This window comes from Miniopterus schreibersii, assembly GCF_964146895.1.
Source record: "Miniopterus schreibersii genome assembly, chromosome: 3".
NCBI classification, from domain to species: Eukaryota; Metazoa; Chordata; class Mammalia; order Chiroptera; family Miniopteridae; genus Miniopterus; species Miniopterus schreibersii.
The window spans coordinates 58,223,548-58,249,170 of record NC_138103.1 but is presented as its reverse complement, the minus strand read 5'-3'; the positions used below and the strand labels follow the sequence as shown (position 1 = coordinate 58,249,170).

Here is a 25,623-nt window from a genome sequence, read left to right as displayed (position 1 = left end):
GATGTATGGAAGTTGCAGAGCAGAGGCCTCTAAGTGAACAGAAAGATGTACTGGCATTGGGGTAGTCTGTGACCAGGAAGGCCTGGCGGTATGGACCGGTCTGGAAGCTACTGTGATGGTCTGAGCTACAGGCGATGAGGAACTGGGGAGGCAAAGCACAGGTATACTTCAGGAGGCATTTATGGAAACATCTTTTGAATTAGCATATATTTGAGGCACACTTTGTAGAGCACATTTGTTCTTCATATCCGTTCATTTACCTGTCTCATTTTACGCATGAATAAACATGCTGAATATATAACAAATAGCTACAAGATTAAATGTGTCAACTGGATTATGCATAGAATCCTCACATTACTGAGGAAAGAAAAACCCCCAAATAAACCAAATGAAATACCCCTAAAACATGCTCTGAGTACACAATAGTTGTTTAAAAAATACTGGTTGAATGTGAATGTAAATTATTCTCTAATACACTTCAAGAAAATTAGCTAAATTTCCTAAAGCAAGCTCAGTATGTCGAAAGCCCCAAATTTTCTCTTATATAGTTCATTTGGACAGCTTTCCATGGCAAAAGTTATTATATGAGATGAATACATTTACCTTGTATCACCAAGAGAAATACAAAGAGTGTGTTCACGGAGAAATGCTTGATAAAATGGAATGCTCAGAGGAATTTTGTACTTAAGGTGTCTTCCTGAATTACTATTGGGAACATACGAGGACTTTAGTTGTAATTAATGGATTCTACTGGGTAAGAAGAGCGTGAGAAACCAAGATAAAACTTGCACGGTACTTTTCTGTCTGCTGAAGTCCATGCTGACACACCGAATACATGTGTCACTTATCTATTAAGCCTGCATGAGATCTGGTTTAAACAAACAATCAAATGGAAAATTAGCTGGGTAATTTCAAAAGAAGGGGGGAAGTCAGTTAAGCAGTGCAATGATGCTTGACTGCATCAGATGAAACTAAAACCCCGGCTTGGTAGATGCCGATACTGGTTTGCATGGAGGAGTTATTTTGCTAAAAGGAAGTAAAACCACTTTGTGAAATGTGTTGTCCTGTGATATGATGAGCTCTGGGCCAGTGTGCAAAAATGGAAATGTTTCACGGAGACGCTGAGAAAAGGCTGTGTGCTTTAAAAAAACAATAAAACATTTTCTACAGTAAACTCTGAGAAATTCCAACAAAGCCTACATGCATCTTTTTGCCCACATTTTAAACAGTAATTTGGGGCAGCAGTAGGGGAAAGAACCCCAAATAAACATACATTTTAGTTTTTAATCCAATAAATGCCTCCTAACTAAAAAAATAAAAAAATTAAAAAAATAAAAAATTTTTTTAAAAAAAGAAATGATTTGAAAAGCATTCTATTTTCCTCTTGGAATATTTCCTGTTATTTAGAAATGATGCCATTTTAGAAGATTACTCTTATTTTAAGGTGTTTACGTATTGAATGTAAAATATTTTGAACTGCGATGACACTTCTTAAATTCATATTTTTAGAGCATAAAGTTATTTTTAAGAACAAATAAATTCTGCTTTTCACTGGCGAATTTCTGCTCTTTTTAGCATATTGTGCCAGCCAGCATTTTGGAGCCGTATAATAACCATTTCTGTTTCCAGCCACCGAGTTGTTATTCTTCTGGCATAATATAGATTCAGGAATGCAAGACTGTGGATCCTAAACCAGTGATATAGAAACCTATCATTTCAAAATCAATGATGAATACATGCGTGTGGTTTGCTGCTAAGAAGAGGCTGCATTTAAACCAGCTCGGAAACCACGGCCTCCTCCTCACTCGGGGAGCTGTGGCCCGAGCTGAGGCTGCTGTCCCACCATGAGATAAATTCACCAAAGAGAACGCGCCTGTTCAAAGTCAGGGGTCGGGGAGGTGGGAGCACCGCCTCTCAATAACCTTCTAATATGCAGACTCAACCTCTCTGCACGCTGCGTTTTAAAATGACCCCTCTGCCTGAACAATGATCAGTGTAGATGTGACTGTAGGCAGATGTCACATTCCCTGAACCACTTAAAAGCACAAAAATTATAAAGCTCGAGTGAATGGATTTCCTGATTACAGATTATAAGAAAACGAAGACCAGACCAACTTTAGAGTAAGTTTGTTTTATAGTTCATTTGATTAAAAATACTGTTTCACATAACATCAAACAATTTAAGCATTCACGATGTAATTTGTATGAAGGATAAATGGGTCCACCTCTATTGGTTACAAGTTTCTAAACACTCACATTAAAACTAGTGTAAATATACAGAACTTGAAATGTGCTGTTAGGAGAAAAAAATTTTTTTTTCTCTCCAGTGAACTTGAAAACACTTGCTACTTTTTAAAATTTTTTATTGACTCCTATTTTAAGAAGTTGTAAATTCAAATAACATATTCCTGGCTTAGGCTGTTGTGAGAAGGACATTTGCCTTGTCTCACAGGGCTCAATTGAGCATGTAGCTCTCTTTGAGCCCAAAGTTCTGAAATTTTCTCTTATTTGGGTATTTAGACATTATGAGTCTTTTCACTAGTTTTGTTTTTTTTATATTTTAATTTTTTTTGCTTTTCTGGGACTTTTAGTTACAAATATAAGCATATAAAACTAATAGGCACAAAACAAAAACTAGTCCTTATGGATCAAGGTTAATTTTTTTCATTGGGACAATCATTTTTTCAGTCTCCCAAATTATTATTTTGATTATTCCTGCCTTCTCCCAACTCCAGTCAGATACCAAATTTTGTTAATTTTTCTTCAAAAATGCTTCTCCCCATCTCCAGGACCACCATCCTGGTGTAAGCTCTCATCACCATTTGACTAGATCTTTCAATAACCCTCCTGTGGGCCCCTGGTCTGTGGCTGAAGAGTTCTTCACTGAGCCCTAAAGCGGCTTCAGGAAGGCTGTGAGCTCCTTAAGCCGTATGCAAGCTCATGCGTGTATGTGTGATGACATTAAATCTAATGTACAAGTCTACCCACCCAGAGAAGTCTTTTTTTTTTTTTTTAAAATCCTCACCCGAGGATACTTTTTTCATTGTTTTTCAGAGAAAGTGGAAGGGGGGCGAGGGGAGAGAGGGAGAGAGAGAGAGAGAAACATTGATGTGAGAGAAATACATCAATTAGTTGCCTCCTGCATGCACCCCAACCAGGGCCAGGATTGAGTCTGCAGGAGGTAGTGCCCTTGGCTGAAATTGAAACCAGGATCCTTCAAGTTTGTGGGCTGATGCTCTAACCACTGAGTCAAACCAGCTAGGGCCAGAGAAGTCTTTTAAAAGTGCTGCTTCCACCATGTTCCTTGTTCAGGTCATACTTAACATGGTTGGGTCAGTGCCCCGTGTGGTTGTCAGGACTATCTAACCTAATTTCCCGTGGCCAAGGCCAAGCACATGGCCTTTGAAAATGCCTGTCTTTATTCTAGCAGATCTACAGCCTGTGTTTCCTGAAGAACCAAATAAAGTAGAAATTTTCTCTAATGAGAAAGAAAACTCTAAGACACTGGACCTTTTCTTCTACAGTGACAAGTGTTTACTGCCATAGGTTGTCTCTGTACCGAGATGAACCTCAACAGTAACTTATTCATATAGAACTTTCTCCAAAAGATGGGCTGCATGGGACTCCAGGAAGAAGAATGGTGAAAGAGCGGCAATGCGGAGTGAGCAGGATTTTATTACATGAGAGAGGCTTCCCCGAGAGAGAGAAGGCCTGACAGGGATCTCAGGGTCATGACTGTATTCATAGCATTTCTATGAAGATGAAATATCCAGTGTTTTAGAGTAGGCAGTTTTCAGAAGCTGGAAAAGTAGGCTTGGCTAACATGAGCCTCTCAGATCATGTTAACTTTATACTGTAGATTTTACACTACATTTTATACTATAGAAAATGAGCAGCCAAAGTTAGTTGGTAAGTGACACTGTTAACACTGTATGTGAGGAACGTAACAATACCGACAGTGGAAAGGGCAGGTTAAAGGAGGCGAGGGTGCTGCCTGGGCAGCTAGTTGGGGTGCACCAGCTCTGGGACACCTGACCGAGGCCGCAGCGATGGGAAGGTTTATAAGGCAGAGGGGAGACAAGAACAAGAGAAAAAAATAAATTCGGTAAATGCAAGTTCTAGTCATGGGGTCTCCATCAGAGTTCCTTCAACAGCACCGAGCCTTCGTTTTCTCAATGCTAAGTAACCATTTCATGAGTGAGAGAGAAGCATAAAAGTAATCTGGATGAAAGGCTCCCACACACTCGCCTGAGGCAGCCATCGCCCACGTGACCATGCAATATTAATAACAGCAAACACTTTATATAGTGTTATTTAGCAATAATAGAAACAACATAAAGCATACACATTAAGTGCCCAGAACAGCGCCGGGCACCTAGTGACTGCTATATAAGTGTTTGCTATTATATGTGGATATAAAACGCCTTTCAATCCTCACAACAATAACCCTATGAGGTACTAATAGTGTCCCTGGACTACATAATGAGGAAAATGAAGAACAGAGAGGTCCAGGAACTTGCCCAATGTCAAACAGCTATCAGCTGGTGGAGGTGTGATTTGAACCCAGCAGTGTGTCCAGAGTCCATGCTCTGAAGTACAGCACTGCCCTGCTCCTAGAGAATCAGTCACGCTACAAGGTTTTGAAAACTTTTCTGTGTTAAATCCCATTCCAAAATGACAGGAATACAAAGAAACAGGAAACAGATGAAGTGTGACCAGGGACATGAGACTCAAAGGTCCTCCTGAGCCAGAGGTGACTGGTCAACTTGTCCACCATAAATAGCTGTTCTGGTTCAGAAGATGCTGAACTTACACACAGGGCTTGGCAAAAGGAGGTTTACAGTTGTTCATAGGGAAAAAGACATATAGGTTATGATTATTACAATAGCTTTATTAACTCAAAAGAATGTCACAATGGCACAGTAAACCTACTTTCGCCCACCCCAGTATAAAGAGGCACAGAATGGTGATGTTCTAAACCATATTTCTGCTCTCCCTCTGAATAAATATTTACAATCGGGAAATATGGGGTTTAGCTACGCTAAATGCCAGAGCAGCTGTTGAACTTTCGATGTGCTAGTCAAGTGGATAATTAAATATGCTTTTAAAAGTAAATTTTGTAATATCATAGTCAATAATCTTCTCTCCTGTAATACAGGGTAATGATGTTTACCTATCTATTATCAATTTAAGATACCAGCTTCCATCAGAACCACTTTACATGATACTGAAATGCCCAGTATTTTACAGTACCCGCTATTAGTTGTCATCTGGAAAACAATTTCTCATTATATATAGGTGTATAAAATTTAAATTGTTCAGTAATTTGTTAATGGTATCTTAATTTTGGAATCTGAAGCAAACTGCCACAGGAAAACTGAACATATTAAGCCGAACATATAGCTGAACCTCCAGTGTACTGATTTTCTGCTTTTACTTCATCAAACTGTTTTACCGATGTTGTTTTTTTAATTAGAACAATTTTGAAAACATCTGCACAGTGTACCTATCTTGTTAAAATAGAGATGCCACATACATAATAATGCTCACTATCACCAATTAATTTAACATTTAACATTTTAAAGGTTTTAAGGTAAGTTACTTTCTACTATCAGAATATTATTTTGTGTTTCAAATAAACATACATATTTCCACTGAAAAGTCTTTTAAATTGTATACAGTAGACTTGTTCATTCAACCCACTGTTCTACTTAAAGTAACACAACAGTTTTAGTAGAAAAATATTATAAACTTCTAGACTTCAGTCCTACAGGTACTTGGCCCTGAATGCTGAAACCCTGTTAAAGCACTAGGCCCTGGCCGGGCGGTTCTGTCACTTGGAGCATGTCCCGCACCCCAAAAAGGAGGCAGGCTCGCTTCCCGGCAGGGCGCAAGCGTAGGTTTGGGGTGCGGTCCCAGTCCCAATGAGCTCGGGAAGCAACGGATCGATGTTTCCCTCTCACATTGATATTTCTCTCTCTCTCTCCTTTCCTCTTTCACTAAAAAAAAATAAAAATCAATAAACGTATCCTTGGGTGAGGATTCAAAAACCCCACTAGGAACTCTAAGTTATTCAGCTGTTGTGAATCACGGTTTATTTATTTTTGTTTGTTTTGTTTTTAGAGAAAAGGAGATCTTTTTCATTGGTGGAGGTCAGAAATCTGGGAATGGCGAAGATTTCAATATGCCTCCTGCAGCGGGGGCAAGGCAGACTTCCGATTCTTACCCTGGGAAGGCTGCCGATTGCAGATTCTTAAACAAAATCGCTCCACTCTATCTGGGGGTTTCTTAGGGAAATAATGTAATAACCCATAACGCTAGACAATGAAGAAACTCCTGTGAAACCTCAGTGCCTTTGTGGTGTGCTCTCAGAAAAATACCCCATGAATACACCAAAGCCAAGACTATTTTTGGGTGTACTAGTTAGAGGGCAGCAGACGTTCTAAAAAGGGACTTGTCTCTTCTGCTTGACCACGTCACCCCGATGTTGAACCAGACCTTCACGGATTTTATATCTACCCCACTGTCCTTGATGTGTTTTGCTTAGTGTCTTTTGTGAAATTAAGTCTATCTGCCAACTAGATACTGAACTTGAAACATTCAGCACATACAATAAGCTCAGGGTTGTGATGCAGAAGTAGAGAATTTTTATTTATTACTGAGTTGTTTCTCCAACAATCAAGAGTCCGTACATAAAGTAGGTTTTTATGGGCAAGCCACATGCGCCTGTGTCCTAACAGTCATGTGGGTCAAGCATGATCACCCCAACTTTTGACAGACGAGAAAACTGAGATGCAGGCCCTTCTGTGGCTTGTCAGTAAGTGGGAGAGCTTTGATTGGAATCCAAAACACAAACTGCTTCCACTGCACTATTACAAAGCCAGATGTCTCAGATTTAGAATGCATCCTACATTTCTCCCTCTCTCTCTGAATAAAGGCTCCATTTGCAAACAAGCAAGCAACAGACAATCTGATGTTTCCAGTGCAAAAAGGCACTCAAAACACCGTTCTGCTTCGAGTACTGATTTACTGCAGGGATACTTTTTAATTGCATCATGAAAATGATCTTGAACCTTACTATCTTCAAAAAATCCCACTTAACGATGAGTGATAGATTGATGACTCACTTAATTGTTCACTTCTTGTGATTTTGGGGCTGTCTCTTTGCTAAAAATGAAGGGGTGTCTTCATTATTGACACAATCGCTCATTCTTTCAGTCATTTTTATAAACAAAAATATTGAGACAGTATAAATTAGAGAGAACGTGACAGAAGAGAATGAATAATTACTTGTGGCTTTAACATTTACACTGCCGCAAACTCATGAGAAGATCATGATGTTCAGAGGGAAACGGGTCGCGCTGCTCTGTGCTGAGCTCCGTTTCTGCCTCGGCCTTGCTAACAGTCACTCCTTACTCCCCCCGTGAGGGCAGGGGCCGTGGGAGACGTCTCTGTGAGGACTACTAGTGCGCTGCACATTTAGTAAATATTACTGGAACTGCATTACACTAAGCTTTATTGTTTGCTTAGGAAATATAAATATAAATAATAGTAATGCTAACAATAGCTAGCATTTATTAACAAGAATTTGCTCTGGGACAGATACTGCTAGGTGCCTTGCATTGGTTTATCTCACCTAAGTTTCACAACAATCCTGCAATATGGGAATTCACAGATTTTCCAAAGCTATAAATGTCATCCCTAAAATAACTTGTCTATCATATATTTTCCTTGATTATTTTATTATTCCGAATATCTGCTTATGGAATATTTCCCCAAATTACTGCTTGAACAAAAATTTTACTCCGTGATTTTATAGTTTTCTTTGAGTTGCTTAATATTAAACTGAAGTTCCTTTTTCATGATTGTTATGCAAATTAATGTTGTATTTGAATATGTAAATTGATCATAGCTTTAGATTTGCTATTATTATTATAATAACCTATGTTAATATAGCAGGGCTCCCCTCCCTCACACACTATAAATACAGCATAATCAGTTCTTTACCATAACTGCAGGTTGTAAGTGGAGTCTAAGGTGAAAAATTGTGAAAGGAAGGCCAAGTGTTTAGTAAAACAGCAAGTTAGTATTAAGTTCAGTTAAAACAACTGAAATGGAACAATAATAAATAAGCACAGTGACACATCTGTAGGTTAAAAATTAAAATTGTTTATCTAAGGTTTTGCTACTTTAAAGTAAACTAAAAGTATATATTTGATTTGCTCTTTCGAATATGGGACTGTATCATGACTCTAACGCTTTGAATTGAAATGCAAATGAAACATACTATGTAAGTCTAACTGTAAAATTTAAATGACTGGCAAAGTTTTATTTAAAAACAGCGAATTTATACTCTTGGCCGACAGCTTTGAAGTCCCGAAAAGTCCCTGGTAGGTAAAAAATTGATTTCCAAAAGAGGGGTTTTTTAACCACATCGCTCCTTCAGCATCTGCTGTCTGTTGATGCATAATTTCATGTCACTGATGATTCTGAGAAGAGCTTTTCTCTCTATATTACCTCCAAATAAAATCTTATGGTGATGTCAAAAACAGGGAAAAGAGAAACCAGTAGTATAAAAAAATAAGACTGCTGAGAGAAAACGAAAATTTGAGTAAAACTATTAACTTAGGAGAAAATATTACCTGCCTCAATTAATATTAAAAATGATCAAAGTTCTTTATCCAGTCGCATTCCTGGGTTAAATCAATGAGATATGAGTGAAGACACCCAACTTTCACATTGCTTTACTGAATGTAACAGGAGGATAGGGGATAAAAAAGATATCACTTGTGAGATCAGAAATCATGTTTTACAAAGGACTCTAAAATCTGTTAAGACACTGCAGGAAGTTATAATTTGAAATTTTGTTTTTTCTGCAGAAAGCAAATGCCTTAAGAATTAAGTCAAACCAAAGGGGTTGGAAGAAGATTTTATGTTATCCTGTATTAGCCTGTAACATTTTTCATTTGTCTTCTCTTTAAGCTGCTTCTCTAACTTCAGTATGGGCCCCTAGAGAATGGTGTTGAGGTGCTACTTTATCTGTAATTTTTCAGGTCTCGTATATGGAAGGTAGATACTTATTTTCTTGGCACTGGCTGCATGCCACCTGCTGTAGATTATCCAGCCAGAAGACTAAGTATTTTTTTCCCTTTAATAAATCTAGATAACCTTGGTTTAAGTTAAAAATATCTTTGTTACTTAATTTCAGAAATATTAATAAAGCAATGCTGTTGGATTTTCATTTGTGTTTTGGGTGAACTCCCAAAGTAAAACTGCAAATGAGCTCTGAATTTTTATTCAGAACAAACCAAACTAACAGAATACTTTCAAAACAAGAATCCAACTATTAACTTAGATTTTTTTTCACATGCTGCTTAATATTTTTAAAAAGAAATATAAAATTGTATTTCTATAGTAATAAAAGTAATTTTCTTATTTGAGAGCAACTAAATGGTATCCCTCTCCTTTCTTGAATATTGCGATCTGAATTTGTGTTTTGTCAGGCAACAAAAATGCAATCTTATTAAAGCAAATTCTTTTAGATTAAATTTTTAGCCACTTCACTGATATTTTAAATCACTGAGTAAGAATTTCAGAGAAGTCTTTTTGGCTGATAAGAAAGTCAGCCGAGAAATTTTTGATAAGTATTCTCAAAAACAAAAACTTGAAAAACAATGGTACTGGTAAAAAATAAACATTGAATGACCTTTTCCTCTCCTCATTTAGTTCCCTTTTATAGCATGATAAAAATTTCTTTCTCAGTGCTAAATGAATTTCAAAAGAAGTCATGAAATTAAAGTTTTATGATGATACGATCACAACACATTGGACACTAGATATTTGTGTCTTCTCCCCAGTGTGAGTGCTAAGTTCAAAGCTCCTAAGTCTAAGGTCTTGCTGGACAGAGTGTTTTCAGAGTCTGAAGCCAGCTTTCCTGATTCGTTGCTCAGCGACTCATCTACAACAGCACACTGCCATGGAGTCTCCGTGTACTCAGTGATATAAATTAAGCATTCTGGAAGTGACAATGCTTGACAACCAAATGCATAAAATAGTAAACAATTGACAATCAAAATAACAGCTGTTAGTTTCTTTTTATATAAAATTATATCTAATTTACAATAAATGCCAATTAAAATTATTAACCAATATACATAAATCTCTTTTGCCTTATTGTCAAATAGCTATGTAGATTGTAAAATTCTCTTAAAACTTCAAAGAGATTCCTGAAGGTTTTCTCCCCACACCCCCTTTTCTCTGGTCACAACCACAAATCAGTAAATTCTTGAGCCTACTGGTACTTCCTACTAAATAAAAAACAACCATGCTATCAAAGGGAAAACAAAGGGTGCTGCTAGGACTGTGAATAATCCGACACAAGGCACTGCTGTGCTGATGGTTATTTCCACTAAATCTAGTGATGATGAGAGGGCAACTGAACTTAATCTTCCAATCATCAATAACCATGAAGATTAGCATGTTAAAAGCTTTAATGTGCGGAGATATGACAAAATGTAATTTTAAAAGCAGTGACTTTTCATTTTGGTTGTTGAGAGGAAAGGATTAAGTAGTGGATGAATAACTGTCAACTGAAACCTAGAAATGTCACTATTACTAATGTATTATAATGACTTGCTGTATATTTCTCTTATACCAAGAGCACAAGCCCATCCTGCTACTTCTTCATCACCCCTTGCCTTCATCTTTGAAATTACTTCCACTGACAATGGGTTCGTTGTTTTAAGAGGTGATTTGTGATGGCCTGAGATACCAGCCCACATTTCATTTACTGCTACGTACCAGTTCTTTGGTCTTCCATTAAGTATGTTAGAGACGTGAGTAAGGCTTTATTGGCCAATGGCGCTCAGCCATTTAATCAAGTAATTAATTCATTACTCACTGTGTACAGGATCAGAAGAATACATTATTTTTTGAATTACAGAAAAGGGCATATCTTTTTTAATTTAAAACTACATAAATTTCTTTGAAATACTCTTTCTGTTTTTTACAATGACACTATTAAAAGTTCATGTCTATAAAATCAGCTTTTTCTTTATTCGGCTAACAAACATTTACTGAGTATCTGCCATGTGCTGTCTTTTATGTCTCAAGCTGGAATACAAACTGAGTAAGACACGATCTGCCCGGAGGGTTGAGTGTCCAGGAGGGAGACGTGTGCCCGGACGTCGCAATTACACGCGATGAGCTAAGCAGTGTGGGCACAGGCTGGCTCGGCAGACTAGAGAGGTGCACAATTCCTTCTGGAAGGGACAGGAAAGGGCTGAGCTGAATTCTGAAGAAGGATGAGGGGTGCTCAGTAGCCTGCAGCAGGGGTGCCAGGAACGCATACATAAGGCAAGCAGCCTCCGCACCGCTTGCAAAGCAGAAGCACAGATGAGTCCGAAAACTGCAGACAGACTGCCCGGGTTCCACCTTGGCCAACGATTTAACCTCTCTGTGCCTCAATCCCACTCCTCATAGAAGGGTAGAAGAAGAGGATCTATTCCAAATAACTGGATGGGAATAGATGAGTTGCTTTTTATAAAGCACACAGTTAAGACCAATTTAAATGTTTGCTATTATTAGAGCTGGAGTGCAGGGTTCTTGATGGCAGGGGCAGATGGTAAGAAGGTTTAAGACTGGAAAGCACGTTGGGCCAGAGAGAAGAAGCCCATGGTTAATTCTGAAAGAGCTGGGAAGCCATCGCTGGGTCTGAGGCCTATGAATGATGACCTCCAATTAGTTTAAGGCTTTGAGAAAGACTAATCAGTGATGGGGAGAATGGAGTGGGATGCACTGTGAACCAGGGAGATGGATTAGGGGCCTGGGGTGCTGGTATCGGCCTGACTCAGCGGACTGGGAAAAGGATGGAGTGAAAGGGGCAGACTGAGGAAATACCTTGGTGGCAGAGTTGGTAAGACTTGGTGACTCGCCAGATGATGGCATGAGGCAGAGAGATGGCTCAGAGACCAGATGGGAAAGATGTTATACCTTCTGGTTGAGCTGAGCTGAAAAGGAGAATGTCTCTCTCTTTGGCCTCCTGGTATTCTCAGGCACACAATAAATGCTACATTTCCTTCCATTCCTCACAGGACTATCCTTTCTACAAGGTGAAAGGATGATTGGATTTTGAAAAAAATTACAAAGACTGGAAATTATTTAACTTAATTGCAGAGCCTTGCCACTCGGCCTCTGAGTTCCCCACTTTATCTGAGACCTTGTATTTCAATGACAGTACTCAAAATCTAAAAGGTATCTTCTGGCCATTCTGTTTCAGTTTTTTTTTTCCTGAAAATGTAGAGACATTCTGGCTGGCCTTGTTTCCCCCGTGTTATGTGATTCTCTAACATCAGCACAGATATATTCAGCTTCGACATCTGATACTGTCCAGCATGAGAAAGGAGGGAAGACGGCTGCGCCCGAGAGCAGGACATGACAGCTAAGCGCAGGCTAATTGGCGTCTGCAACAGGTGTTCTGTGGAACCCGCGTTAGCAAGGGCCGCTTCCTCTATTTTTAAAAAGCAGGGGAGTAACTGTTTCACAACTACACAGAAACTGTGGAAACTATATACTCATGACTACAAGAAACGGTCATCAAAATATAACATTTATTAGCATGAGGTTGGGGCAGCTGAGTGTTTTTCTTTGTTTTCTTTGACTATTTTTGAAGTAGATTCTCATGCCTACCGCAGACGTCCTGAATTAGGAGGGTGAACATGCTAAGCTCGTAAGACTTTTTTAGTTCAATGACGCTATAATCTATATGTGGCTAACTTTTATGCTTACAAGACTGAGTATCTTCTTTGTCCCTGGAGTGCCATTAAACTTAGCGGACTGTCAGGCACTTGACAATGACAGCATAATTGAACCACCGAGCACGTCTCATCTTCGATATAGGATTCTAATGCATTCTAGCTGTTAAGCGGTAATAAGAGGCCACTTCCATCACAGCTGAGCAACTCGTTCCCCCCACTCCACATGTGCATGTTTTTTACTACTTCTAATAACTTTCATCACCACTACTGGCTGTTCCCATAAGACCTGGCAAACGGATGCAGCAAGATACTGGATAAAATATCATAACATCTAAACCATTTTTCTTATATTATCTTTTTCTTGGTATTTGTGACAACCCAATTCTTAGTCCCCACCATTCTTTCCAACCATAATGCTTGCCAGAGACTTGAATCCAAGAAACATTGGTCTGGCTTGGATCTGGTTCTGTAATGTTGAGGCAACGAGCCACAAAGTGATTTTTGAGGGGGAAATGAACATTTTATTTCAATATCCAGCAAAATAGTGTATCAAGTTTACTCATTAATTTGACTCTAATTTTTAAAAGAAAGATAAAGTAGGAAGCAGTGTCATCGTTTATTAATTCACTGTATACTCTTAATACTTTTTCTTCATTACTCATTGAATTAGGGAAGAGCCAACATCAGAAGTGAGAAACATTATCCCCAAATGGGTATATTTGTAAAAATGTTTTTATATGCCAGTTGTCTTTATCTTCTTTCTTATAATTAGTAGGCTATTATATTTGACCTTGGGAAAATATTTTAATTAGGATGTCCATCGATATTTCAATAAACTTGAATTTTTTTGACATTTCAAATATAACCTTGTGTCATTCATGCCTGCCTCCTATTTTAAATGTATAGCATGTTCTAGCTTGCAGGAATTACCATGGTTACTTGTTATGCCAATAGTGAACTGCAGTTAGCATTTCAAAAGTATTGTGTGCTGTTCCTCTGTGTTGAAAATGCCATCAATATCTCAGTAATCACTATGATATGAATTAATACAAAACTCCAAAGAAATGCCACCTGATGAAACAACTGGCCATGGTGGAAGATGATCTTATAAGAACTGAAATATATCTAAGTGGCTTTTTTTAGGTCTGCACTATATTTACATTCTCTAAGAGCTCATTTTAATGCCAAACATGGTTTTAGTTTATTGAATTACTGTTAAATGGTTATAATCCCACCCTTCCTTTTCTTCTTGTGTTCCCTTTTAGAAATGTATAGGAATTTGGTAGGAAGTGAGTCACAGTGAACGTGAAACGATTAACCGAGACCTCAAACGGCAAGGCTGGCTGAAGGCACTCGTGTCTAGAGATGGTATTTAGGATTCAACAGATTTGATCGGAGCCCTCAGATCTCTACACTGACTAGCTGAAGTCTCGGTCAGGTTCAGTTCTAGTTGATAAACGTTCTTCTAAGTTCCAGTCACTCCCGTTCATAAAAGTGCTTTAGCAATTGTTGGGGTCATTTTTCCATGCCTCTCACAGATCTCAGCTTCACTTGGTTCAAAAGACTCATACTTCCCGCAAGTCCCCCGGGAAAGGAACCCCGAGCAATGACACGCACAGCGGTAGAGGGCTCCACTCACCTGCACTGGTGCCTGCACCGGATGCGAGGTCTCCGCCCATCAGACCACCTGCGGACGACAGGGGAAGGTCAGGGGGGAAGGCTGAGGGCCGCAGAGGAGCACGCTTGGCCCCTGGCAGCCTCAGCAGCCTGTCTCCTCTCGAGCCCTAAATTTGTAAAGTATTGCTTAAGTCAGAAGGCTGACACTTGTTTTATTGTGACGTGCTGCGCTCAAACATTAAAAAGACATTCAATCACTGACATTTTGCGGAATCTTTTTTCCGAAGAAAAATTACATTGAAAAAATCCAGTCTTTAATTGGTCTCTGAATATTTTTTATTTCCAAGTCTAGTTTTTCCTAAGAGGATGTTCTATAAAAAGAGAGAGAAAAAAAACAAAACCCAGTAAGGTTTACTATATATTCAAATAACCATACATTTGATGTTTAATTCTTTATAAATATATTTTATAAAATTAAATTTGTGCAGTGTTAATTGTTCACGATTTTGGTCATTTCATGAATCTACCTACAGTGAATGACCTCATTCACTACTTGAATTTTACTTATTGACACAGTAAAAAGGTCTCATTGGCCATGAATTTAGAAACTTAGGCTTATTCATTGCTAACTTAAGAAAGTAATTTGAAATTTGTCAAGGTTTATATGTGAGAGTTGGAGCGTTTCAGTAAGATATTAAATATAATAATTACTGTTAGTTTTTAAGGAACAAGATTTAGCCAAAATGAAAAAACAACCCACCAGAATAACAGCTGATTATTTTCTAAAGGCTTCTGAGCGATACTCTACAACTATCAGTTAGTTCTGGTTTGGGAATTAGAAGAAAATGTTCATTACATTGTAAGAAAATGTTTATTATTTCCAATTGAATAATATTTTGGAAATAAAGTATGAGAATTTTAAAAATAAATGAGCCTAAGTTCACCAAATAAATTCAACTGCATTTGGGTGCGATTCTGAAAGGAATGTATATGATTATTGAAATTCTTATGAAAAATTTCAATCATATTTCTCCAGAGAGAGAACTATGATGAAGTCCTTTATTCTCATCTTTCAGACTCAAAATCCACCAAGGTTTTTTACCCTGCTGATTTGGACTGTATTTTCTATATAAAGTTTCTGTACTAAACAGGAATGTATGTTTAGTTTTAATCATGACAGATGTTCATTCTGTTGTGAATAAGCTGCCTTTAAAACAGTTACCTGTGCCTAAGAAATGAGCATTTTCCTACGGAGTGCTTTTTTAAAAACAAAATGTAAATATGTAATGATTGCTGTACATAATTTGTGAATATAATTATTTATGTGGTGCTTCTTTTGGAAACAGGAAGGAATCGTTTAGTTATATTCAATACCTATTTACTTAATTTCTACTGTGAGCGTAGCAAGTCAAGAGGACAGTCTTCTGTTCAAGTCTCTCTAATCCAGTGGGAAAATAGATGCATACTCAATATATTCCAAAATGTGTTTTGCTTGATCTGAGTACTAAGAGTGGTTGAAGTTTTCCTGAGCAATAATTTCTTCTCTATGGGACACTGTGAATTGTGCAACAGCGAGGATCTCCTAGAAGTGCAGAGACAAATTTATGGCAGGTGTAATGTCCTTCTGATGTGCTCTTAACTTCATTTCTGACATAGTTTGGTTTTTATTTCACACTTCTTATTAATTATGCTATCCCACCACATTTCCTTTCTGCCTTGCTGTGGTTTAAGTAAACTATGCTGTATAAACAAATAAAAATTGATCATGGGATACGCCATAAGAGGACACAGGGGAAGGTTTCACAGAGAAGTGATCTCTCTCGAGGAGGAAAATGGCATTTTAGGCAGGAGAAGAGCAGACGCACACACACGAGACAGGGTAGTTGAGAAAACATGTGTGAGAAAACATGTGGTTAAAATAGAGCCACATGAGGAGATTGGCTGGACACATAAAGTGCAGATTATGAAAGATTTCAAAAGATACGCTAGTGGGGTTAGGCTTTATCATGCTGAAGGCCGAGCAGTGGAGACCATAACAAATGGGAAACTGGAAAACGTGTAGATAAAATGGCCTTTTTGCCAAGAGTGGCTCCTTGCAATGACTTGTTCACATAGTGTGCGTGTGAGGACGTACCTGTGTTACCTGCACTTGGAGGTCGATGTGTTACACCAGGAGACATACTATTCCTCTGCAGAGAAGGGTGGGCCAGTGGCAAAAGGTTGGGGTTTCCCAGTGAGCTGACGGGGTTGCTGTACACCAAACTGTTATGGCTGGACACCGGGATGGACACCGGCATCTCAAAGTTGGGAGGTGGAACAGCCTGTACGAGCAGAAAAACAAAAAGGGTTAAAAATTTAAAAAAAGAATAGAAGCAGAAGCTCTCAAGTACAGACAGCCTTTACTTTCTAAGAAAAATTTCAAATTCCAAACTGCTTGGTGTCTAGAAGACCATTAAGAAGAGCTCTCACGATGTTCAAATCATAAATTGATTCCTTTAATGTGCTTAGAACTCCTTCTATGCAACTATTAGGAAATGGCTCACTTTTGTTTAAAACAAAGCCCCATTTCATTAGGCTCCATTGTCTTTGAATTCCATTCTATTAGGTAATAATTGTTCACTTGTGATACCTGAATCTCGTGGCAGAAACGACTGCAAAATCAAAGGTGTGTGATTGCGATGACTTCACAGAGAAACGGGAGGATTAAAATGCAAACCAGAGCCTTCGGCTTAATTGCTTATTGAAGCATATTTATGCAAAAGTTCAATGATATAAAATCATCTCCATGCTTGTGAATAGCGCATATACTTTAATTATTATTTTTTAAAAGTCTACCTTTTGAAGTAACTCTGAAGATTATAATAGACATTTTAAGATCCCAGATTCAACAGAGCATATATCATTCAATAATTCATATTTTAAAACGACAGTTCAGAATATATGTTGCACTTCACATTTTTGATATACTAACCCTGACAAATGGCAAGGCCTGCATCTCAAATGAGAGAGAGAGCAAATATTTAGAGAACCAAAGCTGTGTGGCTATCTAATTAGAGCAATCAGGTCCCAATTATTGATTTTTTTGATATTATTTTGGCAATTTAAGCAAAGTCATGCTTATTTTTCTGCTTGCTCTAACCAGATAATCATAGTTGCAACTCCCTCTTTTTTCCATTTTTAATATTACAAATGAATATACTGTTTGAATATATTGCCAGAGGGCTCATAGTGTCAGAACACACAGCATTCTTAATATAAAATGGATGTGCGTATGTATCTAATATGTATATTGGAGATGGAGTTTAAATAGAACATTCCCTCGGTTATTTTCAAGTAATCTATTGGGCAAGTTTAAGTGCATATGTGCATGTGATTTAAAGTTTTTTGTTCTGTTTTTTAAACTATTTTTTCCTTGTAATCCTAACAGCAGTTTTCTTTCACTGGTTGATTGGCTGGCCTGCAACACGCGTTGTGCTCTGCAGTAGTCCTATGTTTATCCTGGTGATGATTACAATGCTGTTCTCTATTTACGCTTGTCCTTTTATTTCTTATTCTTTATTTTTCCTTCTTTTCTTTCCTTCCATGACCTGGACATGCTGATATTGGCCAGAATAAATGTTACATAACTCTTTTCTTTCCCACGTCTTTGATTCTTCATTGTTTAAGAGGGAAATAAAAATGTCCAAGCGCTATATTAACACAGTCATTCTTTATTAGGCTTTATCTGTTGTTAACAGAGTACAAAAATAATTTTAGACAGACACCATGATATAACGGAATATAAATGCTTGACATCAAAGAAGGAATAAAATCCCCAAATTTCCAGACCTTTTAAACAACAAAAATATTAGTAGATGCTGTAAAATAAATGTAAATAAAATATTGTATTCTTTTACTAAAAGACCAAATAAGAATTCCTCTATTATATCTGAGAAAAACACAGTCAAGTAATTGTGCTACGGCTCCTCTATTTGTCGCTTCAGATTCACTGTCTCCCCTCTTCGCTGCTCTGGGCCCAGGGGTTGACCCCCCTGCACCCACTAGGCTCACCTTGCCCTGTGGCTTCAGCTTGGCCAGTGGCGGTGCCAGCAGAGGCCCAGAGCGTGGGAGGAGAAAGCTCAGGGCGCTCTCCTACTGTCGCATCCCGTTGCCGGACCACCGATGGCCGAGGTTGCCATCTCCTGATCACTTTTCTTTGCTCTTGTTTCCCTTCTATTATAAAATCAACTATGATGTTGGCTAAATAATGTTGCATTTCATACAGGTGTTAAAGCTCTTTTCCTCTATGGTAATGCAGAGCCTGGTCTACTTTTTATTATGTCAACTGAATATTTCTCTTCAAAGGAGAATTTTTAGGGAGGCACTGTACTAATACAAAAATATAAGCTTAAGATTTACTGGATGTTATTTATTGAGCAAGCACTGTAATGTATAATTTACATATGTGATATGATATAACCCTTTCAACATTCTTTCACTGTAGATATAATTCTTTCCTTTTAAAATCCGTGAGACTAAGTAAGTGGTCCAATGCCATCTAATTAGTTAGTGATTCAGCCCGCTGCTCTTGCTACTAAATCATTGTGCAACACCGTGTAAGTTTTTGGATAGAAAGAGAATGTTGCAATCAGAAATCATACTGTGAAGTAAGAGCTGGATGTTAGTAACACTATTTGTGAACCACCAAAGTAATGCACTAAATGGATTGTCTGGGATGTGGGTGAGTAGCCAGGTTGGAGTGCCGTCTGTGCTAACTGCGTCTGTGACTGAGGCCTTGGGAAAAAATGAACCTTAAAAACTCCCCTCTTCTATATTTACTCAGATTTGATATTTTAAAACTATCATTTGGTTACAAATTTTAAAATCTGTGTTCATTATTACTACTTATAAATGTTTAACTATTACTGGATACCTAAGGACAGCTATAAAACTGCTTCTCTCCTGAATACTCTATAGAATGTTGATTGTATCTCAGCAGAGAGCAAAGGCTACTTCTCTCCCCTTCCCCTGGGTAATTATATACACATCCAATATAAAGAGGACTATTAATAATTATTTAATAAATTCTGAACCACCCTAGTAACCAGTTCATTGAATGTCTCTCTCTACTCCTCCACACCTAAACCATCACCCCCAAGAATTATCCAGTTTCCAGCAGTGTGGACCATAAACAATTTGATGATGATTATTATAAAATCTCTCTTGTGACTGACTAAATAGCAGTCAGATATAATTCTGATATCAAAGTATGCTTCAAAGATTCACAAGTCATAAAATATGCTAACAGCCTTGGTATTTTCTCTGTCTTTCGCTTTGCTTCCTTATTTGTATCAGGAACTGGCTAAATAATTTTGAAATCAAATTATAAGCTTGAAAATAACCACACTGAGAAGATATCTCAGAGAATCAGAAAGAACATCAGCCTTAATATCAGAAATTTCAGTTGCAGTCCAGGTTGTGTAGTAAATTGACACGTAACCAGGTGAGTCATTTAGCCGCCCCGGCCTGATCTGAGCATGAAGGGACTGCACCCCTAAAGAGACCAACCGGAGCTGAACACTTCAGGGAAAACAAAGGCTCTCATAATGTATAAATGTTTATATGATATTGGTGTTATTCTCCTTCTTCTTGACTTTTCAAAATTTGAGAACTTAGAAGCACTTAAATTTAAAAAAAATTTGTTTAAAAAGTGAAAGCCAAAAAGTAGTTAAAGACTCCAAACTTGCAGAGATCTCAGGGCCAGACTCCAAATTTTAAACTTAAGAGAGGAAGAAGAGGGAATTTGGGGTGATTAAATAAAAGGCTGCAGGCAGGATTGGCCATATAATTTGTAGGACCAGGGCTAAATGAAAGTGGGGACCCTTGTTAAAAATTATGAAGAATTTCTAGATGGTGAGCAGCATTTCACCAAGCTTGGCCCCAGGAGAGCAGGGCCCTGTGCAACTGCGCAGGTCATGCGCCGGCGACGCTGGCCCGGCTTTAAGAGATACAGACGTAACAGCTAAAAGGCTTTTAGTTTCTGTCCCTGAACAAACTGATCATGGTGACTGAAGTGAGTCATCGTGGTCAGAAAGGTATCTGAACTCTTATCCAAAAGCCACTATTTTCTCAAACTTACCAAAAGGAAAAGTCTAATAAAAAGTCAAATCAAATATTTTTAATAAAATATTTTTAGTTAATAAGCCCTCTTTTATTCAGTGTGAGTGATTGAACTGAATCCCTTTTTTGGGGCCGCTAATGACACCCTTAACTTTTGATCAACCATTACCAGTCTGCTGCAAACTAGCCTAGAGAGAGAGAAAAAAAATCACAACTTTCTGAGGACCAGTGACCTCCAGTCGCTGGTATCCAAACTCCCTCAAGGCCGCCTGACAACTCGAGCACGTACTTGCTCGTTTCCTCTCTATCCCCAACTCCCCACAATGTCTACACCTCCATTCTCAGTTCTCTTTCAAGCACCTGCTCCCCCCGTACCTATAGACTAGCTACATTCAGTATAGAAAATACAGGGGGTCAGGTGGTCACCCACTCAGCTTCACTGTCCCCACCGCCCCCTAGCTACACCGGGGCCACCTGCGCTGAGGCCTGTTCCAGGCCCATCCTTCCTTCCTGAGCTTTGCCTTTTTATCCCCCCTGTACCTGTATGTTCAATCTCTTCCTTCCTTCCAGCAGTCTTCTTCTGCATATAAATAATCTCAAGTGCTTTTCCTTCTGACCCCCCTTCCTCGACCCCTATCTGAAGAAGACAAACTCTACTTCCACTCCTCTGGGCCAGTGTGCACCCACCGCCCCTCCTTCCTCGAGCCCGGCCCCTAGCTCCCGGTCCCTCGCCCGAAGCTGTGTTTCGCTGCTGTGCGGCCCGCGTGCACCGTGGCAGACCCTGCAGGAGGCAGCGCCGGCCCACAGGACTCCGAGTCACCCGTGAACTATTTCACGTCGTTGAGGAGTATGGGCATAAATTACATCGTGCCAACAGGTGATCGCAATATTAAATTTTCTATTTTACAAGGGAAACTCTTCGAACTGGGTCTTTGAAATAGAAAAACAGTCTTGTAATGTTTTTAAAGAGGCGGAGACACTCTCCACACACAAAGGGCAGAGTGTCCTTGCCCTGCTGTAAATGTTTTAGCAGCTGTGGAAACTTTCAACAAAATTTACTTCCAGCAACTGAAAGCGATGTGCGAAAACTGGGCTTTTCATCCTGGAGACTGAAGCACTTACTGAAGAAATGAAGACCTGGAGGCACGGCTAGGGGCTGTGTGGCTCCTTCTCACGGCCCTGCCTATAAACTCTAATGTGGTCTTTCATCCCCCCCCACACACCGCTGCACCTCTTAAGAAATCATGTATCCTGATTTTGAACTCTTTACATGACAGGATGAAATACTGCGAGGGAATCTAGGTATGTGTCACACCTCCTTCCCCCTACAGCACAGGAAAAGTGATCCAATGTGCAAATACGGGCATTCTCCCAGAACTCCTGGGGCGAAAGCGACGCACACATTTAGGATCACTGCCCTGGAGAGTGATCGGCTGTGTTACAGATGCTGCCCTTTCTCCAGCGGTGCAGGGGATTCCTTCTATCTGAGACACATAATTCACTTCACCTTAGAAACCTTACATTCACGAACCTCTGTGCCCAGCAACTCTAAACCAGTATTGTATAGCAAGAGAAACTCAGGCCGTAAGAAATAAAAAGTTGGCCCAAAGGAGCTGTTTCTTTCCTTCTTCTGGGCAAGATAAAATCCCAATGGGTATTTTATCATCTGGGCATAGCAAGTATGCATTGCAGCATCTGATAGGAAATATTCCCTTTGATAAAGTGCCCACTGTGGATGTTCTGTATGTAGTACTCAGTTTATGGAACCTTTAAGAATTTACAGCACTTAGCTTTCCTTCACGATACAGTGTATTAATAATTCCGATTCCACAAACGCTCCTTGCTGACATTATTCCACTTAACCAAAGAAGTACACATGCGTTTCTGAAGACTGAAAGTTTAAGAGGCATACACTTTCTAAATAAGTTTTAAAGTGTTTAATTCAACACAGGCGGCTGTGCACCTACTATGTGTAAAGCATTCATTCATCTTGTGGGTGCAGCTGCAGATTCAGCCTACAGCTTTTGTCCCGAAATATCTGCACTTGTAATAATGGAGACATATATTTTTACTGCAGTCTCTCCTAATGCTCAGGTTGATGAAGTTTGGCTAAATTACAGAAACTGTACTTTTTTGAGATAGGAATTAATTACCTAGTGAGGAGCTTGTATACAAGAAGGGCTCAGACACTAACACTGGTTATTCAGAAAGTGTGTGAGCCTTGAGTTGCATCACTTTATGTCACATAATTAACATCACTTGACTGATGACAGAATATAATAAAAGGTATGTACTTTCCCCCTCTTTCTGTGGGCAAACAAAATAATACATGCAGAGTTATTTCTCTCAAATATCTGGCAAGGCATATGATTGACTGTTAGAAATTTTTTGACTTGGTTAAGACAAAACTTAGCCAATTGTTAAAGCATGGAAAATGTTGGTATAGGCAAAGCGAATATTTTGATGAAGCTTTAAAATCACCCCAGCACACAAACATGTTGAAATCTTACCATTAGGTTTTCATGCAGTCTGTTTCCCTGCAGCGAGCAATAGCTTTAACCCTTCAGTGCTGTTGCTGAATTTCATGTTTGGGGAGAGGGGCTGAAGCTTTGTTCAGAAATAAGCTTTTATTTGGGTGATGACCCTCAGTGTACATGAGAGGCCTAGTTTCACTCGTGTATGTGGTCTCAGTTCAATAAAATGTATATGTCTGTATTTTATAGTAAGTGCTTAAACTTGTTGAGAAGGGGGCCCTGTCTTCCTTGTGCACTGTGATCCGTGTGCACTGTGTATTTAAGAGATTGTGTAAGTCAGGGTGTGTCGCACAGATCTTTCTCTCTCTTCCTCCTGTGAGTGTCCTACCTCTGAATGAACTCGATGGCAACTTTGGTAGATTACGTAATTTAGGCATCCCTTAGGGCCTGCTGTCCACGTGGACTGCCGTGGGATGAGATGGCCGTTCGGTTGGTTTGACTTTCCAATGTGTCTTAGACAAGCCATCACTGAGAGGGTTAAGGTATGTTACTGCAGCAGTTATCAGCAGACCAGCCATCTACCTTTGGTACTTACAGGAATTTTATGACTCTTGATCATATTATCAAATTCTTCATTAATTTTTTTGTATTTTTCCTCAGTGCGTGGGGTGAGTGCATAAGAGGAGTCGGGATCGGGGCTTTCACAGCCTTTGTTTTCCTTCTTGTTCAAGGCCTGCCAGGTTCAGAGAAATACCAAGAATAAAAAAAATGAAAGGCGTTCCGAGTACTTACACACAATCTTTGCCTGCTGATCATTAGATCAATATCTTCATTAATTTTCCTGTACTTGTCCTCAGACTCAGGGCTGTGACCTACTGAATCGTCTGCATCGGGATCTGGGCTGTCACAGCCATTAAGGCCCTTCTTTCTCAATGTCTGAAACACATAATTTGGAGAGTTCAATCCTAGACAAAGGCTGTCAGAGACATTCAGGGCTGTTACAGAAGTTCAAGCTGTCCGGTATTTCAGGTGGTTTATTCCACGTGCTATATTACATCAGGGTAAAGAAATCATAGAAAGAAACCGAGTCATTTCAACAACACACTCATTACTAGTTTAAAAAAAAATGAAAGAGAAATATTCCTTTTGCAACTTAGTTCAGTCAGTTGGACAAAGACAGTATGAGGGCTGAAGCTTTGTGATGCGGAATTCACACATGCTCCAAACATCGAGCGAGAGACAATTACAGAAGAATACAGGGAAGGTGGGAAATTACAACACTCCGTTTTCCCACAGAAAAATCAGAAGTCAGGACATTACACAATTATTTCAGAATCTGTGATTGTGACAAAAGCAGAAATGTTGGAAACAGATCCTTAGTTTCACGTAATGGTTGGCACCCATGGTGTCCTGCCACCCCTTTGGACAAGCACTTGGCAGCAAAAGGCAGTAAGAGAACCAAGCTGATACCACAAAGCACCAAGAATGTCCGGACACTGCGGTCACCAGGAGAATCACCTCTGTCCAGTCTGGTCAGAGGTCTACATATGTGAAAATCTGTATTGGAACTGACAATACCGAGAAGTTTCCCGCCTACCCACAGGCTGAAAGAAAAGTCAAAACGGCTGAGTTTAGGGCTTCCTTATCATGAGCTCGGTAAGGGAGCCAGAGCCCTGGAAATAGGTAACCAAGTCAATTACTACCAAACCGGCAAACGCTCCTCCGGTTCCGGCTGAGTCGCATCACCCTGAGCCTGTCTCCTGACACATGAAAGCGGAAAGTCAGAGCCTTATCTTGGACCTCCTGTCTCCTGAATGTAGGTCTGGTCTAGTCTCAGCTGTCACAGAAGGATAAATACTAATGCAAGACTGTAACAAAAAATATGAGTCAGGAGTCCTGAGGTTTCTTTTCTTTCCTTTTTTTTTTAACCGATGGTTGTCAACTTAATTGTACGTGATCTGATTTAGAGAGAGAATGTTGTGTAGAGAGATAATGTTATGTTTTTAGAGATCATAAAACTTCTGATTAATCACACAGCTTGCCACGTTAATTACTAATAGACAAGCAACAATTCTGAATTTTCCTGGTACTACCAAAATTGTTATAAAGAGCTGTGTACCTAAGTGTCTCTCATTAGTGGGAAGTTCAGCAGAGCTCATCTTTATTAAAGAGAGAATTCACATACAAATAAAGCAAAAACTGCAACATCAACCTAAGGAATTCAAAGCTGAGATAACACTCCATCTTTAATTAATGCAATTGGGGAAAATAAATAAAACAACATGAGTTTAAAAGGGGGTGTCAGTCTTAAGAATTTAAACTCCCTGGCTCTTACCAAGGTGTAAGAAAAGTAACATTATTTAAAATTAGTTTACGAGGCACTGAAGATTTTCACTTAAAATCAGGCTAAGAGAGCTACCATTTCTAATATATCTATGATACACTGTGGCTCTGTAAATATTTATTAATGTTATAGTGGTATAATATAACAAATAAACATATGGTTACAGCTTATTATGTGGTAAAACGTTTGACTATTAAAATGAATATTTTGACACAAGATGATAAAATATACATTTACAATCTTGGGGAATTTATAATTGGTGGGGCCACCTGTCCCCCTATCGTGAATCTACAGCCATCATTTTCACCCAGAATACATTCCACAACACATTAGA

General features: G+C 39.0%; 1 protein-coding gene across 15 annotated transcripts in view; it reads right to left on the bottom strand.

Moving 5' to 3' along the window:
* MEF2C (myocyte enhancer factor 2C) overlaps nt 1–25,623 on the bottom strand; it is a 156,546-nt gene that overhangs the window by 12,537 nt on the left and 118,386 nt on the right. For 10 of the 15 annotated variants that reach the window (XM_081133447.1, XM_081133440.1, XM_081133449.1 and 7 more), the window contains 3 exons: nt 23,738–23,881; nt 16,507–16,693; nt 14,395–14,442 (listed from right to left, as the gene is read on the bottom strand). In XM_081133447.1, the coding sequence (XP_080989573.1) occupies nt 14,395–14,442; nt 16,507–16,693; nt 23,738–23,881 (379 nt within the window). Of the gene's footprint in view, nt 1–14,394; nt 14,443–16,506; nt 16,694–23,540; nt 23,679–23,737; nt 23,882–25,623 lie in introns of all 15 variants that reach the window. The other 5 variants (XM_081133451.1, XM_081133444.1, XM_081133450.1 and 2 more) reach the window with 2 other exon arrangements.